The following is a 19418-nucleotide window of genomic DNA, read 5'->3' on the forward strand; positions in this document are numbered from 1 at the left end:
CATTTTTGCAAATAGGATGGGCAGAACATTAGTTCACCTCTCAATATAATGCAGGGGGGTGTTACCAGAGCCAATATCCACTATGTGCACTAGGGTCACATCAGAAACAAAAGAACACACATGTTTTTTTTATTATTACAATCATTGAAGTACTACAAATACTGCATCCATCATGTGTAATACATTAGCAGAAACATGACAAATTCCGTTTCGATTAAATGGCTCAACTGTGTTAAAAGTATGACTCCAATATGACGCTGCGGAACCATGGTTATTCTGTGCATAGTTACCTGCAGCGCCGTGTCAGTGCTGGAGAATGGTTTGGATGCACCCTTTAACATTCTGCTCCGTCTTGGGCGAAGCCAAGCCCAGGGTGCAGGGAAGGTGCCCGAGCAAAATAGATGGCGCAGATAGCGAAAGGGGAGGAGGGTGCCATGTGCCGACGCGGCCAATGGCAGACTTATACCCACAGTCTACATCCGGTGAGTTCGACTAGCCGTGTATAATGTTGAGCAATAGCATAATTTATGTTTTGCGTGCATATTGCAGTTTTGTGTTCAGATATGCAAATCTTTAAAGCGTGTTTAGTTTGTCCCACATAAACAGGAACACAGTGATATTTCAGCATGTAGACAAGTGTCTCGTGTATTGTCTCGGTGTATTTGTTAACAGTATGAGAATGTATAAAGTAGTCAGTTGGTGTCTGACTGCTTGGAACATTGTGCATATACTGTATGTGGCCGCAGTGGAAAAGGGCTGTAGGTTGATTTTAGAAAGTCAGGGCACAGTGCTAGGTGTACCATGTCTGTCTCTCCGATAACAGGAACGTTTAAACATGATTAACAGAGCTGTTATTTATTTAGAGATTGGTTATTTTTTTAGGGCATGCCAATGTTTAATAATCTTAATGTTTTTGCCCTCCTGTCTGACCAAGATTCCCTATCTGCTGTGGTGTATGTATGAAAACGCTCTTTAATTTAACGGCATTAAACTAGAGCTCTGCAATAGCACCAACGTTTCTGCACTCAACAATTGGCCACTTGGTTCATTGCAGATGATCTGTTTTGGGTGATTACTCTTTGCTTTCAGAAGGGATATTCTGCTCAAGGGTTTGCAACAGATTTTAGCCTCAATGATGCTGTTGTTTCCCTTGTAGAAGCTAAGTCTAGAACGTGTATTTTGGCTTCCTGTTAGAAAATGAGTCCCCGCTCCTCTATTTCCTCTCCATATCACCACAATTACATCAATATCTTTTCCACAAAGCAACCAAGGACGACAATGTGTTTTAGAGTGGGTTTAATATTAATTTGTCTTCCTTGAGAACTCAGGGCAAGCATAGGATGGGGCAAAGGCTCCACCCATATGTGTGCCATCAGGTAGTAGTAATAGGAAAGTTCATGGTGAGAAGAATTTCAGTGTTGAGGTAAATGGTGAGATCATCAAGACTTATTTCATGAGCTATGAATCTGTACAGGGCGCATTGTTACCAAGATATCTACTAGTTCATATTTGAACTAGAGATGAATCAATCTACTTCCAGTTCCAATATCTGAATTTGCCCATCAGTTACTGTATCAGTAACTGATGGGCAAATTCAGTTTGTTACTATATTATGGATATTTGAATATCAATAGCATCGCTCTTTTTGCATAAAATATATTGCAATTTTACATTACAATCCAAAGCAATTTATTTGAACTGTAGGTTAAGTAGGCTTCACATAGGTGTAGCAGTACTACGGCAACTCGCATAAACAAACTTGAGCAAATCAAGAGCAATGCATGATTAACCATTGGTAAGTAGGGATGTCACGATTTCAATTATAAATTGGAAATCTATTGAAATATATGATTTTAATTTCAACCCACCAAGGCAAATATAGAATCAGAGATTCTCCCTGTATTTTTTTTTATCCTCCCCGAAACAAGTTATTGTTGTTGCATATACATAAAATAACTGATGGATTTAGTGTGCTACATAAAAAAGATCCATCATGGTACCAAAACTCTTAAAAAAATAGTTTTGAAACTATAAATCACATTGATGGGGGAAACAGTTTCAATCAAAAAACTCCCATTTGTACAAGTGACAACATTTATACTTTCAAAGTGAATAGGCTGTTTTAAATAAAAGTGCAACAACTGTGTAGAAAAATAAATATCTAAAAACCCTATCAGATAAGTTAAATACAACAATGTGCGTGGCTGCTTCTTAAATCTGCTTTCTTACACATTTGTGCTGCCTGATCTATTAGCAGAAGTAGAAGATTATATTCATAACTATTTTTTTCACTTGAAACTAAGAAGCATTGTGTTTTCCTGAGCTCAGGGTGAGCCCATCATATGTACATAGGGAGCACGTCCTCTTCAGAGTCCACCGTGTTTCTACAGCAGAACAGGTGAACCCAACACTGACTCAGGGAGCGTTTCACGTTGTTACCTGAAGGCCTCTTCAGTTCTCAGACGTGCTTGGAAAAGTTTGCGTGAGCAGAGGGGTGTTTAGCTAGATGCCACTAAATCCTACACTCTGTTCCTTTTTAAACATGACATTACCTGACATGGATACAAATACATTGCTGTCGCTGTGCTTGTAATGGCCGGGTGGATATTGTCAGGCAATTTGCGCTTATCGCTATCATTTGTTTGCTTATGTGGCTCCCAAGCTGTAACGAGACATTTTAAATTTGGATTCAATCTGTTGACGTGACCGATAGAAAAGGCTTTTACTCTCATGAAATGGGCAGAAACAAGAGTTCAAGTAAATTCTGGATAAAAAAAAAAAAAGATGAATCCTAGATGACATGTTATTCTAACTTTGACAAATTCCTTTAATGTTTATGTGCTTATATCGTTTTCAGTCACGTTTATGTACTACTTAAACATGTACTTATAAATGTAGTTTATTAAAGTTTATTTTACTACTGTAAATGTCCCGCTCACTACAGTATGCTGGTCACAGCACTTTATTTGTAGAAATGTGTATATATCAAATATAAATTAAAATATGAATATGCGTATCAGATGCTTTAATCAGAATGGTGAATCTTTGCATTTTGTGTTTCATTCCTGAAACGCTGCTTCTCTTGCTCTTTCTCTCTGACATGCACCTGCTTCTGATAAAGTTAAGAGCAAACTCTGCTGCAAAGCCTAGATATTAGTCTGCTCTACCATGTTTGAGCTCCTCAATTGTGTTACATCTCAAGGAGAAATTTAGAGGCTTCAGTAGATGCACTTGCTAGATCTTGACTTATTATTTGTTCATGTTTTTATGCAGAATTATTCTATTCGTCAGTCTGTGGTAAAAACAATGTGGGTGTTTTCCAGGTTTTGGAGAACTTCTCGGATGCACCCATGACTCCCAAACAAATCCTCCACGTCATCCAGACCAAGGGGCTGAAGGAAATGCGGTCAGACACACACACACACACACGCACACGCACACGCACACACACACAAGCACACACACAAGCACACACACACTACACATAGTAGTAATGTCAGCTGCTAGTGTTGAAGTGGTTATCAACTGTTATGATACAAACTGTACAGCTGAGTGCTGTAACTAATGTGAGGAGTCTTATGTGGCAGAGCTGTACCTTTTTACAGTGTAGAACTACAAGCCCAGCACAGTGGCTCTGGATCATTTGTCTATCATTCAATCCAGAGGGGATCATTGTGTTTTATTTATGAAATTGTAAACAATGTGTGTTTGTCTAGCATTTTAAGCAGTCAGTGAACTGATCTCACAGCACACGCATCAACTGAACGTATGTGTGGTTATAACCAATGTTTTTTATTTCCTCCCACATGGAACACCTATCCTGCTGCTGGCCTAAACAGGAGGTAGGTTGGAGGATCCGAGCCCTTCATTACTTATATTGATAACTTATTTGCTGTAACCAAGCACTTACCTTGTTTCTAATGCTGCACTTGGCACAATGTGCTTTCATGGCAAAGGCAAACACAATGTGCCCAATACTGTAATTCTGGAAAATGTCATGGTCACCATTTCACCTCTTTAAAGCTGCCAGATCTGAGATGGGGCGCATTATGACTGTCTCTCAACAGCTGTCAACATGGCAGGCCTCTCACAGCTAACAGTGCTAACAGTGCTAACTATGGCAAAAGTGCTGAAAGAGTAAATAGTGTCTACCTGTGTGTAACCCGAAGGTGGGTGCTACGCTTCTTTGATGATGATGATGATGATGATGATGATGATGATGATGATGATGCTGTCTGTCTGCACAGCATCATCAGCTGTAAGCGCCGTATGAGAGCAGTGCAGAGCAACGGCCGTGCGTAACCAGTGGGGCACGCTCGCATGCACTCGTATGGAATAAAAGCATGCACGGCCTGGCAATGTAAATAATAAAATACACAATTAAATCATATCGGAAGTATACTTTTTGTCATATCAAACTAGTGCTTTATTCTATCATTCATGACTGTCAATCGACGTGTTCTTAATGACTTTATATGATACTTTTCTGTTTTTAATTTATGCTTTTTAAAGAAAAATTTGAAATACCAATGTCTTGGGGGACTCCAGCTAAAAGCACCCAATTGCAGACATATGCCGTTTTAATAGATACATACAATGTTTGCCATGGGTCCTAATTTAAAGTTTCTCACAATATTCGGGGGTAGGGGACTCTGCCGGTCATTTTGAGGGAACATGTGCTCGGCCTATAATAATTTTTACACAATATGCGAATATTTGTAACTTTCCCACCATAATAATCAGTTCTGATATCGGACAGAAAAACAAGTGATGCAATCGACATTTATCTGAGCAAAGGTTCCGTTTGTCTCATTTAATGTTCAAATAGCAAAACAATTCAGAGAGGCATTTTTACTGTTAATCAAAGTACTATTTCAAGTGAAATGTTTTGAGTTTTCAGGTGGTCAATGGGACATTGGTTAGCTACAGCTTGGGACAGCTATAATCAAATCAATAGGTAACTTGTAACATTAGAATATATACAATAGCACATGTTTGACTGATATCACCACAGGGTAACGCTGACAGCATCATAAATACTCTATAATTTATTTTACTGGTATATATTTTATAACATCAGTCCCATGGCTATTTGTGAACAAAATGTTTGTCCAGGGATCCCATATGAGCTTTGACCTGACAGAATAAAATGTTCAGACACAGAACTGCTCGACTTGTTTGAGTGGATGCAACAGCTGTTTTCTCTAAACAAGTGTCAACATTGGTCACTTTGCTGTCAGTTGGCCAAAAGGATCACGTCGACGTGTCTTTGGTGAAGACACTTAACCCGAAGGTGCTCCCGTAGGTGTATACATGTTGTATGAATGTGAGCTAGTCCTGATGGGCAGGCGGAACTTTGCATGGTAGCTCCTCCCATCAGTGTGTGAATGGGTGAATGATGTAGTGAAGTAGTGTCAAAGAGCTTTGAGTGATCAGGAGTCTTGAAAAGAGAAACACAAGCACAGTCTATTTATCATTTACCTTGCCTGAATGTTTTTTTCTTTTTGACATTTCATCACGGTCCAATAATTCAATTCTGTGAATAAATGGACTGTACTTGTATAGGACTTTTCTAGTCTCCTGACCACTCAAAGCTCTGTAACACTACATGTCATCATTCACCCTTTCATACACTGATGGAGGAGCTATGGTTGCCTGCAAGGTCCTGCCTGCTCATCAGGAGTAACTAACATTCACACACTGCGGGAACAGCTAAGAGCAATTTTGGTCCAAAAGTGTCTCGCCAAAGGACACATGGACTAGCGGAGCCGGGGATTGAACCGCCGATCCTCTGATTTGAAGGATGACCCTGCTCTACCACTGAGACACAGTCGCCCTGTGTAAATGCAATATTAAAAAGATATTCTGAAAAAGGAGCCTTACTCTGCAATCCTCCACCAGCGTTATTAATAGTTTGACATTGTATAAAATTATGGAAGATTTGAGTATTTACAGTCACAGTTTATTCCTAATAACTGTTTGGTGTTGTATCATTATGTTATCCAAATATGGTTTTGTAGTTATATCAGGATATCAATATACATTGGATATATATATATTAAGAGATATGTGTAGAGACGGTTGATAAAAGAAGCAGCGAGTGCCTGATTGGTCTATTGCAATACACAAAATCACATTAATGCAAAAATCCATTATTGTCATCAAATAGTCCTTAAGGATTTGCCCAAGATGACTAATAAAAACAGAATTATTTAAGGGATGAGTACCACAAAAGAAATGGTGTGGCAAAACCTCTGACAGGTGATATATTTATATCTTCCACGGTGTGCAGTGTATCGTCATATCCCCAACATTAGCTTTCAGGGATTTAGCAGAGAAGGATGGCAGCTTTATTGTAATTAGGAAGTGTGCACCAGGTAGAACTAGCACTTCTTCAGATCTGTATGTGGCTTTATGTTCATTGTGTCCAGTCGCATGAGTTGTAAGTGAGTGTAACTGTGTGTGTGCAGTGGTACAGCACCCTTGGCCTGCCTGGTCACCATGCTGCACTCCCAGGTGAGGGGAGACCGAGTCAAGAACAGCATCTTCTTCAAGCTGCCTGGACGGATGAGCCTGTTCACTCTCAAGGTACACAAACATGATCCTCTTTTGTCACTTTACATTATCAACATCTTTGGTGGCAGTACTAGATTTATCCAAAACGTTGCATCAAAAAAAAAAAAAAGATCTGACGGTTAGTACACAAGTTCTAAACTGAATATTTTTGTTGGGAGCGGCCCGTCTGCTAATCGGCTTGCTGGTTCACAGTGGCATATAATCCTGTAACGGTATGGACACCAAAGAAAGCCAGTACTGATGGGTGGCTGTAATTACTTCTGGGGATGAATACACCATGAACCAATCTGTTTAATCGCATATTGTTTTGTATACTTGATGCACGGCCACAACAATCAATTGATAGGAGAAAACCTTCTGATGTGCATCACACATGCAGAGAACATTGTTTTTTCTTCACACGCTGTAGAAAAACGCCCTCCAGTGGACAAAGACCACCTCAGAGTCGGAGACGGCAGCGGAGCTGGCCAGTAGCACCTCGGCTTCCAGCAGCACAGCTGCAGCCGGCGCGGTGGCGGCCTCGGCTGGCCCTACTGAGGCTGAGCAGGAAAGCTGCGACTCCACGGAGACCACCGCTGCTGCCAGTGGAGACAATGACGGTAATACTACACCACACACAAGATGCCACAAGATGCCTCTCCAATGGGGGTCTTCCCTTACGGTGGGGTAGTCATGCATGCAATGAAACTTTTTTGCGTAATTTTTTTTGGGAGCTAGTCTTTGCACTGTCTTACTCCTTCTGTTCGTGCCCATGATCATAGCTGAGGGTTGGAACTTGAATTGACTCAAGGGGAGGCTGAGCCTGATGTTTCTATTCTATATTCTAGAAATATTGAGTGAAATAATTTCTTAAGTTACAGGGGTCTCTGTTAGACTGGTGCAAACAGACCGTGCCAAGTTCGATGCATTCACATCACAAATAGCCTATAATGTTATACAAGGTAATGTAGAGTTGTAAATGTGCTTCTCTCTGACCTGAAGCCTCGGTGGATGAGAGCTCGTCCAGTGCCTCCTGCTCCACAGAACTGCCGACTCGCAGCAACCAGCCCCAGACCCGCCTCAGCAGGGCAGCAGGGCAGCAAGCACGCACAGACACGCAGCAGACCCAGCATGCTCAACACGCCCAGACCAGGCTGAGCCGCTCACGACAGGTCAGCACCATGTAGGAGTTTACAGGGGAAATTATACCATGTTTTTCAGTCGTCAAGGGTTTGAGAGCAAGTCCACAGTGTCATTATGTTTGTTTACTAGTTGTATCTGAATAGTGTAGCTCCTGACAAGTTTAAGCTATTGTCCATGTGTCCATGTCATGCCATGGATTTGGTCTTGATCTGTAGAAGGAGCTGCTTTACCTTCTGTCAGGGTTCTTACGGTCATGGAAAACCTGGAAAAGTCATGGAATTTTAAAATGGTTATTTCCAGGCCTGGAAAAGTCCTTGAAAAAAATAAAACCCACAAAGTTTAGTAACAGTCATGTAAATGTGTTATATTCATGTGTTCATACCGTTCATTTACGCTGAGTTTGAAATAATGAATATGCTTTTAAAAGAAAGACGCTCAAACTATAAGCAGGCATACATACAGACATCTATATAAATGTTTATTCTTTTAATCAAACTATTGTCTCATTCATCTGTGTCATTTAAGGTTTACTGTATGCTTTGTATTCTCATTGTTAGTTTAAATACTACATTTTCTCGCTTTTTCATGTATACACCCAGATTTCACTAAATGTTTGGTCATGGAAATTTGGTGAAAAGACATGGAAATCCATTGGTCAAAATGTGTCTGAACCCTGTACTGTGTCCACTGTGTTACCTACTGTGTCCACCTGTCCATCCCACTATTTGTGTTGCTACAGTCAGGGAGGCAGAGGAAGAAAGCAGTCATGATGCCTCGTGTTGTCCTTACCCCTCTTAAAGTGAATGGAGAGCATGTCCCTTCAGGTAAGAACCATTCTCTTGTCTTATGAACACCTGCATTAACAATACAAGTAATGAAAGAAAAGCATTCAGAATGCTGATGAGAAGTTGAACGCACTATCTGAAGGCAGAATGTCCTGTTAAAATGCAAAACCTGGGTCAGAAAAATGTCCCTTTGTGCTCAGCTGGCTAGAGCTGCAGATAGTGTTAGCATCTGTCTGAGAGGCAAAGTTAAACGTTTGGTTTTGCTGTGTCAGGGCCCATGAAGAGGAGTCGGGGAGGGGTGGATGTAGACTTTGAAACACCGGGCTCCATCCTGGTCAACACCAACATCAGAGCCCTCATCAACGTGCGGACCTTCTCAGCCTTCCCCGCACACTCGCAGCAGCAACTGCTGCAGCTGCTGCCAGAGGTGGACCGTCAGGTAGGTTTTGTTTTGTCCTTCCAGTTTATTTCCAGCATTGATGTCTGTAGTGATGCTGCATACCCCAATAACTTTGGGTTACTTAACGTAACCCCCGTTCTTTGATAACAGAGTGAGGTGTTTCACTATGGGAAGCGCTCGGCGTGACCAACTAAGGAAGCTCCAATGACACCACGTCTGTCAGTGACAGACAGGTCGAACTGTGCTGGGGCCCCGTCCCCTCATATTATCACAGTCCACCGCCCCTCGTAAATCATTCTAGACCGGTTTCTTTCAATGCAAGGAGGGGTGTGTTGGTGAAACACCTCACTCTGTTATCAAAGAGTTATTTTTCTAACTTCGTTCGGTGTTTCACTATGGGAGATATAGACCGCTGCCGGATTGCATGTAATTCCCGAAGCCAAAATTGTTTAGCCCGGTAATGACTATCACAGGGACTCTGGCGCGTTGGCCTCTAGCACAGCATGTGCTATGGACGGCCCTGAGACATCGAGCCTGTAAAACCTTACAAAAGTGTGAGGCGTAGACCAGCTCGCTGCAGCACAAATATCCTGTACTGGAACACCCTTGAACAGGGCCCATGACGTGGCCATACTCCTTGTGGAATGAGCCCTCAAACCCTTGGGGGGCTGCAGACCCCTACAACTATAGGCTAGAGATATGGCCTCTACAATCCAGTGGGACAGCCTCTGGCGGGACAATGGCTTGCCTCTGTGAGGTGTGGCCCAGGACACGAACAGTTGATCTGCTTTCCTGAAAAGTGCCGATCTACTCACATACACATGCAGTGCTCCCACCGGACATAATGTGTTAAGCCTTTGCTCCTCTGAGGAGGAAAAAGGAGGTGGGTGAAAAGCTGCGAGCTCCACCGTGGGACATTTGAACGCTGACTCCACCACCTTAGGCACAAAGGCCGGGTTGGGCCGCATACAAACCTTGGCGAGCCCAGGAGCAAACTGCAAGCAGGAAGGGCGAATGGATAAAGCCTGTAAGTCACTTGCACGATTTGCTGTGGTTAAAGCCAAAAGCAACAGTTTTGAGTGAAATAAACTTCATCTCCACCGCCTCCATAGGCTCAAATGGGTGTTGAGAGAGGGCCTCCAACACTACGAATAGATCCCACAGAGGAACCAGGGGCCTTGAAAAGGGGAGTTTACGGCGAGCACCTTTCATGAAACGACATACTAAAAGATGCTGCCCCACCGGCTTCTCTCCAAAGCCTAAATGACAGGCTGAGATAGCCGCTAAATAATAGTAATAGTCTACTAAATCTTGCAACAAACACAGTAGGTCCACTACTGAGCTCTGGAAAGGAATGGTGTGCCTCAAACGGCACCATTCCTCAAAAACTTGCCATTTACCACTGTAAAGAGAGCGAGTGGAGGCGGCCCTTGCACTCTGGTGCAAGGGCCGCACTCTGGTGCAATGGTGTCGATGACCCGTTCAGGCAGGCCTGCTGCGTTCAGGTTCCACCTCTCGCAGGCCAAGCCCAGAGCGCTATTCGGTCTGGTTGAGGGTGGTAGATCTCCCCGCCTGCCTGGGAAAGAAGGTCCCTGCGTATGGGGAGAGGCCACGGCTCGTCCGCCAGGAGCTGTATTATTTCTGCCACCCAATGCTTGGACGGCCACCGTGGCGCTATCAGGATTAGCGACACACCCTGTTCTCTCACCCTGTCTAGAGTCGGGGAGATCAGGCTGAGCGGGGGAATGCATAGAGCAGCACGTTTGGCCACGAGTGGGCCAGCGCATCTATCCCCAGTGGTGCATTCTTGTCCGACAGGGAGAAAAACAGTGGACAGTGAGTGTTTTCTAGCGAGGCGAAGAGATCTACGTCTGCTTGGCCGTATTTCTGCCAGACTTGCTTCACCACCTGCGGGTTCACTGTTCTGCCCAACATGGCTGCCCCGCACCCTGATAGGGAGGCATTCGTTGTCAAGGTTACCCTGGATGACACCGCTCCCAGCGGGACACCTGACGCGAGAGCCGTCGCGTCCTCCCACGGGCGCAGCGCAGCTACGCACGCCGGGGATACTTTTACTCTGCGGTTGAGGTGACGGCGTGAGCATAGGCGTGATGCTGCGACCCAGCGCTGAAAATCCCTCATCCGTAGAAGCCCCAAATGCACCACAGATATCACTGACGCATTAGGCCGAGCAGGCGAAGGCATAGTCTGAACGACACAACCTTCCCCAGCTGGAAGAGAGAGAGACACTGCGTTAGGGACGCTACTCTCACCTCCGATAGCGTGATTAATCTGTACATTGCGCCGGTTCGACCCGACTCTTTTTCCAGTTTATATTGAACCCCAGATCCGTGAGATGGTTTATCACCGTAGCGGAATCTTTGATCGCCTGCTCCAATGAGTGGGAGCATATCAGATAGTCGTCTATGTACGAGAATATCCTCCGTAACGGAGACAGAGCGGCCTCTACACACTTGCTGAACACCCTTGGGGCTAACGAGAGCCCGAACGGGATGGCTTGGTACTCGTAGGCTCTGCCCTGATAGGCAAACCTGAGAAACTTCCGGTGTGCCGGATAAATGGCGATATGAAAATAAGCGTCCGCGAGATCGATTGTCGTAAACCAATCCCCCGGACGAATCGAGCGATAGAGCCGCTTATGTGTTAACATCCTGAACGTGTATTTGCGTAGGTGGCTGTTTAACACACGGAGATCTAAAATGGGGCGCACGGATGCGCTTCCCTTTTTTGGAATGAGGAAGTAGCGGGAGCAAAAACCCCACTGAGCGTCCTCGCTCGGGACAGCTCTGATTGCCGGTTTGTTTAACAGTGGCGCTATTTCGTCCTTTAGGACACGAGCTGAATCACCCGTGGCTACTGAAACTAAGTCATTACATTTAGCGAGCACACTGACTGTGCCGCATAGCGATACGTTCTCTGCAACACGGAGGCGGTGAGGCGCTCTGTTTTATTAGGCAGGGAAATGTTTGAGGCCACTGAGAGAGCGGCGGTCTGGGCGGAGGTGATAAGTCATTGATGGCTCCACTTCTGGTGGTCCAGCCAGACCCAGCTCTCCCATAACCTCAACTTCAAGTTTAGAGTAGCTCTTGGTGGGAAGCTTGCTCTTAAACCAGTACCTGGTCATTTCCTTCATGCAGATAGGCACTGCTGGCAGAAGTTGCTTTGATGACAGTTGGGCTGGTGGCAGACTTTTATCGTCGTACAGGTCTCTTCCTCCCCCTGTAGCATCCTGGGCCACTGGCCATTGTATGCCCAATCTTTGCAGACCTCGTATAAGTTGCTGTCCCCTGGGGGGACAACTTCGGATGCACTAGGGGGTCTGGACAGCTGGACAGGAAATGTGGAGTCATCCTCTTCATCGTCCATGTCGAGGAAGTCAGAGTTGGCATCGCCCTCTACGTCCTCATCACCCGGCTCCAGTTCGAGGAGCTCCTCGAAAAGTGGAGACATATCCGGGGACTCGTCGTCCATCATGTCCGCCCAGCTCGAAGAGGCTCGCGGCAGATGTGTGCTGGTTGTGGCTTTTGGGACGGTTCCCGACAGGCACGGGTCCTGCTTAGAGGATACCACCACTCTGAGCCTCCTTTCCAGGACCTTCTCCGGCATTGACCGAGATGGATGCCCCGCATGACGCAGGGCACAGGCGGGATGCAGCCTCCTTAGCCTTCGGTTCCGACCCTTTGGTGGGGGTAGCGGCCGACATGGCAAACTGAGAAGGGAGGGAAATATATGAACAATTAGCCGCACTTAGCGTTAGCCTGGCGGTAAATTGCTCTAGTAAATGGGGTTTAGCCTGCTCATAGTGTGCCGTGAGAGTTCGCTCGTCGTGAGACGTTAGCAGAACTCCGGGCCCTCGGCTCGACTAGCAAACGAATGCTAACCGAGACCTGGTAGGCTCGCCGTAACGCGTTAGTCAGAGATGATAATGTTACACAGTCACCGACGAGACCGGTAATCAAACACTGGGTAGTCGGGAGAACAGCTCGCCTTGACGCGGACACTGCCTAAATACTATGTAGTGTCGAAACATACTTCTCATGAAGTACTTACCCAGCAAATCCAGACTAGACTGCGTTCGGTGACGTGTTCTTACGGTTCGTCTGTGAACTGTTAAGCAGAAAATCCAAGCTAGCCAAGATAAGCTGAGGGAGCTATAATAGTTTCTTCACGGGAAGAAAGCGAGAATGATTTGCGAGGGGCGGTCGACTGTGATAATGAGGGGGCGGGGCCCCAGCACAGTTCGACCTGTCTGTCACTGACAGACGTGGTGTCATTGGAGCTTCCTTAGTTGGTCATGATGAGCGCTTCCCATAGTGAAACACCGAACGAAGTTAGAAAAAGAACTACCAAACATGAATTGAATAAGAATCAAGAGAAAACGTATAGCCGGTGTTCTGGAAATTTAGTGTAGTAGCAGGAGTCAACATCACAGGTCATTGCTCTGTGCCTTTTACCACTGCCAGATTCATTAAAGATTGGGAATTTAAAGCTATATTAGGTAGCAATTGTTGATTAAAAGAGAAAAAAAGCTGAAGCATTGCTTGCATATGCCTTTTGATGTGTATTTGACAGACGTTAGCCTGACCTGCAATCTGTGTATTCTTGGGCAATGCAATGACTATTACAATAGAAACATTTTGGCAGATATTGTTACAGGTTGCAGTATGCTAGACTGGTTGTTTGTATTTTAGAATTTTGTGAGCTCTAGCACAGACTGTTTTTTTTTTTTTGTCATATTATGGGTCATGTGAGTTATAGGCCACTTTATTCTTCTGGATATGGTTTTATTGCCATTTGCACAGCATGTCCACTCTCTTGCAGATTGGACCAGATGGTATGGCTAGACTGAGTAACTCAGCTCTCAACAATGAGTTCTTCACCCATGCCTCCCAGAGCTGGAAGGAGAGGCTGGCGGAGGGTACGTGATTGGCCAATCATGGACAAGCGGCAACATTTAACTGAGAATTCTGCCAGCCTTTAATATTCAGAAGATGAAACTGTGGGGACAGAGGCAGTGATTACAGAAGGAAAAAGTAAAGCTAAATGGCAGAAATTCAGTTTATTTTGTATAGCCCAGAATCACAAATTACACATTTGCCTCAGAGGGCTTTACAATCTGTACACATACGAAGCAATGTGCTCCAGCATTCTTTACGTGTTGTGAATGAGAAGTAGGCAATACATTGTAGAAGTACACAATAACAAACACATCTGCATGATCTTGGTAATTCAGTTCATTCAGGGATCTTATTCAGGGAATGTCTTGTCTATATACCGCTGCTGGTAGCACTGTCCTGGAACATTACTGCAACTGAAAATCAGCTCCTTATTTTGGAGCTCCTTTTTTAAACCTTCACATGTGACACATTTAGGTGAGTTCACCCACGAGATGCAGGTGCGTTTCCGGCAGGAAATGGAGAAAGAAAAGAAGGTAGAGGCGTGGAAGGAAAAGTTTTTTGAAGAGTACCATGGGCAAAAGTAAGAGCCAAGCCATTTCATCCGACTCTGAATCCACTATTCACACAACAGCCATATTAGTTTGTCATATTTGGGTCGGTTCCTTAAAAGGTAACATTTATTAGTTGACTGCTACAATCAATAGTATTACTTAGAAAAGCTGTGAAGTAGATATTAATTTTAACCGCATGTTTTAGGCTGTTTTCCCATCTCCTTTGCTGTTCTCCATTTAATTTAGACAACTCTGGTATGACCGACATCAGATAAGGCTACTGCGATAGGAAGAGAAATGTCAGTGTTTCTTCAATGCACTAAACATAGTTTGTGTACCTGTAGGTCTGGCCTGACACAAGAAGAGTCCCTAAAGCTTACTGTGAGTGAAGCCAGTGAAGTAGCAGCCAGTGTGCTGGACGGTGATGTGGCTGTGGTGGCAACTGGCGCGCCCAAGAGACGCAGCGTGGGGCGGCGGAGGAGAGACGGCAGGATGAGGAGACGCACACGGGCTGACCTGCGTCGACGGGCCCGCCGGACCCTCTGCAAGGCCACTCCTACAGCCCTGCAGTCTCCAGAAGCAGCTGATGGCAGCGCTGCGCCGGACAGCCCGGCAGTTTCTATTGGCTCTCCCATGTCCGACCACACAGTTGTTCAAGGGGAGGTGGTGCTGCAGGCAGAGTGTGCCGCGGAGCTTTCAGCTGAGAGTGCCTCCATAGAGCCAAAGCCCTCTCCCACTCCAGAGCCAGTCACATTGCCAGCCTCCACTCCCACTCCTACTCCCACTCCCACTCCCACTCCTACTCCCACTCCTACTCCCACTCCCACTCCCACTCCTACTCCCACTCCCACTCCTACTCCCACTCCCACTCCCACTCCCACTCCTACTCCTACTTCCAGCCCCAGCCCAAGCCCCAGCCCAGCCTCCACCAGTGCAAACGAAGAGCCTGAAGCAGCGGCCCGCCTGCTCCCAGAGGAGGCTCCACCTGTACTGGCATCCACCTCCTCACCATCTTCTTCCTCTTCCTCCTCCTCCTCTTCTTCATCTGCTTCCTCGTCTGTTTCCTCACCCTCCTCACCTTCTGATAGACAGGGCGCGTTTGCCGCAGGCCTGGACTCTTCTTCATCCTCCTCAGCGTCCTCCAGTGCCGCAGTCACTGCCGACCCACTGGACGACACCGCCTCTGTGGTCACCTCTATTACAGGAGGTACCGCCACCAGTAGCCGTGAGAGTAGCCCCTCAGCCAGCCCAGCCACCACCCCTCTGCCCAGCGCTCAGCTCAAGGAGCAGAAGAGGAGGCCAGAGGAGACGCGGGCCTTCTCCAGCTTCCCCGAAAAGAGGCCGCGGCTTGACGACCGTCAGTCCTTTCGTACCACAATTGACAGTGTCCGTCCAGAAAAGCCGCAGCCGACTACCGAGGAGCCCAAGGTGCCGCCTATCCGGGTAAGACTGTGCATACAAATACTTTGCCTGTTTAGCAATGAGTTGTTGTCCGGATAAAGTTTGACTCGCTGTCCTTGTGTCTCTGTTCCAGATTCAACTGTCCAGAATCAAACCTCCCTGGGTCAAAGGTCACCCCACCTACCAAATCTGCCCCCGGATCGTGCCCCCCGGCGAGGGCTCGAGGCGGTCGGGGACGGGGGGCGCGCGCACCTTGGCGGACATCAAAGCCCGGGCCCAGCAAGCCCGGGCCCAGCGCGAGGCCGCTGCTGCTGTTGCAGCCACTGGCGAAGGGCCAGGGCCGGCCGGCGTCAGGATGCGGCCTGCTTCTGGGCTACCGGATAGCAGCAATGGACGAAGAGCGCGAGAGCATCCAGGACCCATCGAGCCAGGAGGAGGAGGAGGGGGAGGGGGAGGAGGAGGAGGAGGAAGTGGAAGAAGGGGAGGTGGTGGGATGGAGGAGCAGGGATCGTCTTCAGACACTAATTCGTCTGGAACACAACTACAGCTTCTCAATGTAGAGCCGACACCCCAGCCATCCCCTTCCCTGTCCTCTACCTCAACATCCATGTCTTTGTATACCCCACAGACCCCAAGCCCTCCTCAAGAGGAAGCAGCTGGGGGGTCAGAGGCTCTAGAGGAAGTAGAAACAACTTCAGCCAGTGTTCAGAGTTCCTCCAATGAGCTCACAGACAAGGCAGCTGACTCGCCCTCTCCAAAGCCTGAGGTGCCTCAGTCTGCTGCTGTCTCAGCAGAGATGCCCGACCACGGTTCTGAAAAACCCTCCCTGGCCCCGACCTCCATCCCAGATTCCCTTCCCAGGTTCGGGGCTCAGGGTGTGGATGTTATTCAGACGCTGGCAAGCTCCTGTCAGTCCAAAGAGCAGGCACACGGGAAGGAGGCTGGGCTGGGCGGCGTCATCCAGCACGGCTCCTACCACGTGGAACCCCAGGAGGTATTCTCTCACTCGGCTGCAGAGAGACGGCAAACCGACGTATCCTCTCCCCAACATGCAGACTCTGGTGGAGAGAAAGATGACGAGGCTGGGACACATAGCGACTCCACGGAAACGGCTTCAGACTGTGAGAATGACATCCAGGAGGATGAGCAGCAGCAGCCGGACGAGGACTGGTCCCCCCAAGTGAGCGTCAAGAGAAACGGCCAGCTGGTCATCTGCAGCCCTTCTGCTCAGAACCAGCAGCCAGTCATCCAGGCCTACATCTCCAGCCGTCACGGTCAGACTGTCATCCAGCCTTGCTTCCCCAATGGCCTGCCTCACCCTCAGCACAGTGGCCCTCATTACCAGGACCACCAGTCTCTCTCCACAGCCCACCCACAGGGGCTCGGGGACACCCACGTTGTGGTCAAAATGGAGCCTGGAGAGGATTGTAACATCTCTAGAGAGAGCTCTACTGAAGAGGAGTGTCGTGGAAGTTTAAAGCCCTCTGTCACTCACCCAACTGCTGCAGGTGCCTCCAAGAGACTGGCTAGCTCAGTCAGACCAGTATCCAGTGTTGAAGCCAACAACCCTTTGGTCACTCAGCTACTACAGGGCAGCCTGCCCCTGGAGAAAGTTCTACCCTCACACTCTGCCAACAGGCTGGAAATCAGCCGATTGCCAGGACCCCAAGCCAGACCCCCAGTGGCAAGGACCCCAGGGCCTCGCAACAGGCCTGAGGTCTCAGCCCAGTCTCCTAGCCCAGAACTGGGTGCAGCCTCTCGGATCCACAACCAGTCTCCAACAGGTTGCCCAGTGTCCTGTTTGAAGGAGGCCCCAGCTGCACCGCAGTTTAAGTCCCAGCAGGCTCCCGGGGCTGTCCCGGTCATCACCTCTCTGCCACCCTCCTCCTCCTCCTCCTCCTCTTCCTCCTCCTCCTCGTCCTTCAGAAGTAAGTCAGACCTTAGTTCTCAGGCTTCAGTGGAGTCGGCAGTTATAAAAAACTCACATGGTCCTCAGCCCTCCCAGGGGGTCGCTCCAGACAGGCCACACCTGGCCCACCGAACCATGCCTAATGGCCCCTCTCCTCCCCAAGCAGACCCCTGTCCCACAGAGGTGGTGCCTACTGTTAAGATCAACTGGCGGCCCTCACATACTCAGCCCCACCCCTCACATCAACTGCAGCTGTCTCCTGCACCCACAGTAAAGAATGAAGTAGGTGTGCGGCCCCCTTGCCAGGCACTTGCCAAATCGTCCCCCATTAAACCCATGAGTGTTACCAAAAAGGAGCCGGGGGGCTCTGTGGACGGCTACCTGAGCGGAGGGGCGATGGAGGGCCTCCTCAACATGGAGATGACTTTAGCCAGGATGGCAAAGAAGGAGCACGGCAAAGCTTCCTACTCCTCCGGCTCTCCCTCCTCCTCCCCCTCTGCCCTTCCCTTCCAGCTGTATGGGAAGTTCCCCAAGCATGGCGGTGTTGGAGGGGTAAGCTACACAGCCAATGTGTCGGTGATGGACAATGGCGGTTTCTCCCGGAGCATGGCGGACAGTGTGCTCCAGCTGCGCCCCCGCTTGGCCTCCAGCCAGACCACCCTCAGCATCCAGGCCTTCACTGACAGTACGGCTGAAGAGATGGCGCTCAAGTGCTCGTGCCGCCTCAAAGCCATGATCATGTGCCAAGGCTGCGGTGCCTTCTGCCATGACGATTGCATCGGGCCCTCCAAACTTTGCGTGTCATGTCTGGTGGTGAGATAGTATGTGACTTCACAACTGCTAACTGTACAGGATCAGCAGTGGGACTGGAAGGCTCCAGTTTGTACAGAAGCCTGATTAGGGTCGAGCACACAGGAGGAGCCTGACGGGCAAGATTTGCCTTGTATAATATAAGTGGTCTGTATTTTTGTTGTTGCAGATTTTCAGATTTTTTTTTTTTAGCTGTACTTATATATTATTATTAATATTATTATCATTATTATTATTATTATTGTGAATTTAGGGCATGGTTGATTGTAAATTGTGCCTTTTTTTTTTTTTGGATTTTTTTTTTTTGGTTTCCTCAAAAACATTTACCTCATCTTATCTCGCTCCAGCGGTCATCATTTGGTGGGTATCATTGTTTTGGTTCCTCGTTTCCTCAGCAAACTGGGACTTATTGTTGTCTCTTTGCGCAAAGAAGTATTTTTTTAACCATTAAAATGAGTAAATGACAAGGTTTCACTGGTTTGTGTTTTAACTTATTTCATGGTTCCCTTAACTCCTGTCTGCCAAGTGCCATGACCAATACACCATGTGGTCATGGCACTGGGATGGTGATGGGATCCGTGAAGCCTTTGATGATCATAGAGACCCAGACGGACCTTTACTGCCTGTATGAAGATTCCTCTGAGAGAGCCCATCCCGTCAAAGATGGCGGTGGTCCATGCAATACAAGGGCAAAATCACCAATAAATTATTTTCTAATGCACAACTTGAAGGGGATAATGCACGATTGATGCTTAATATCCCAAACATTTAATTTGTCTTGTTATAAATGTTAATTACTTAATCACATGCAAGGGAGAGTTTTTTGTTGTTCTCGACTCGAACAGGCCTACATCTCAAAAATCTTAGAATGTACAAGTTTGAGTCGATACAGAAAGACAGTCCAGTCCACATATACTGTGGGTTAACCTTTATTTCAAGAGCAAC

The 19418-nt window shown here is 47.1% G+C and overlaps 1 protein-coding gene across 1 annotated transcript; it reads left to right on the forward strand.

Moving 5' to 3' along the window:
* The first annotated feature begins 378 nt into the window (after positions 1–378).
* Positions 379–18677, forward strand: asxl1 (ASXL transcriptional regulator 1). Its single transcript, XM_079225759.1, has 11 exons — positions 379–482; positions 3324–3406; positions 6471–6588; positions 6986–7175; positions 7558–7727; positions 8438–8522; positions 8756–8922; positions 13726–13822; positions 14277–14382; positions 14698–15796; positions 15888–18677. The coding sequence occupies exons 1-11, from the start codon at positions 402–404 to the stop codon at positions 18483–18485; spliced, it is 4794 nt and encodes a 1597-aa protein (XP_079081885.1). The 5' UTR covers positions 379–401; the 3' UTR covers positions 18486–18677.
* The last annotated feature ends 741 nt before the right edge of the window (positions 18678–19418 follow it).

This window comes from Taurulus bubalis (genome assembly GCF_910589615.1).
Source record: "Taurulus bubalis genome assembly, chromosome: 11".
NCBI classification, from domain to species: Eukaryota; Metazoa; Chordata; class Actinopteri; order Perciformes; family Cottidae; genus Taurulus; species Taurulus bubalis.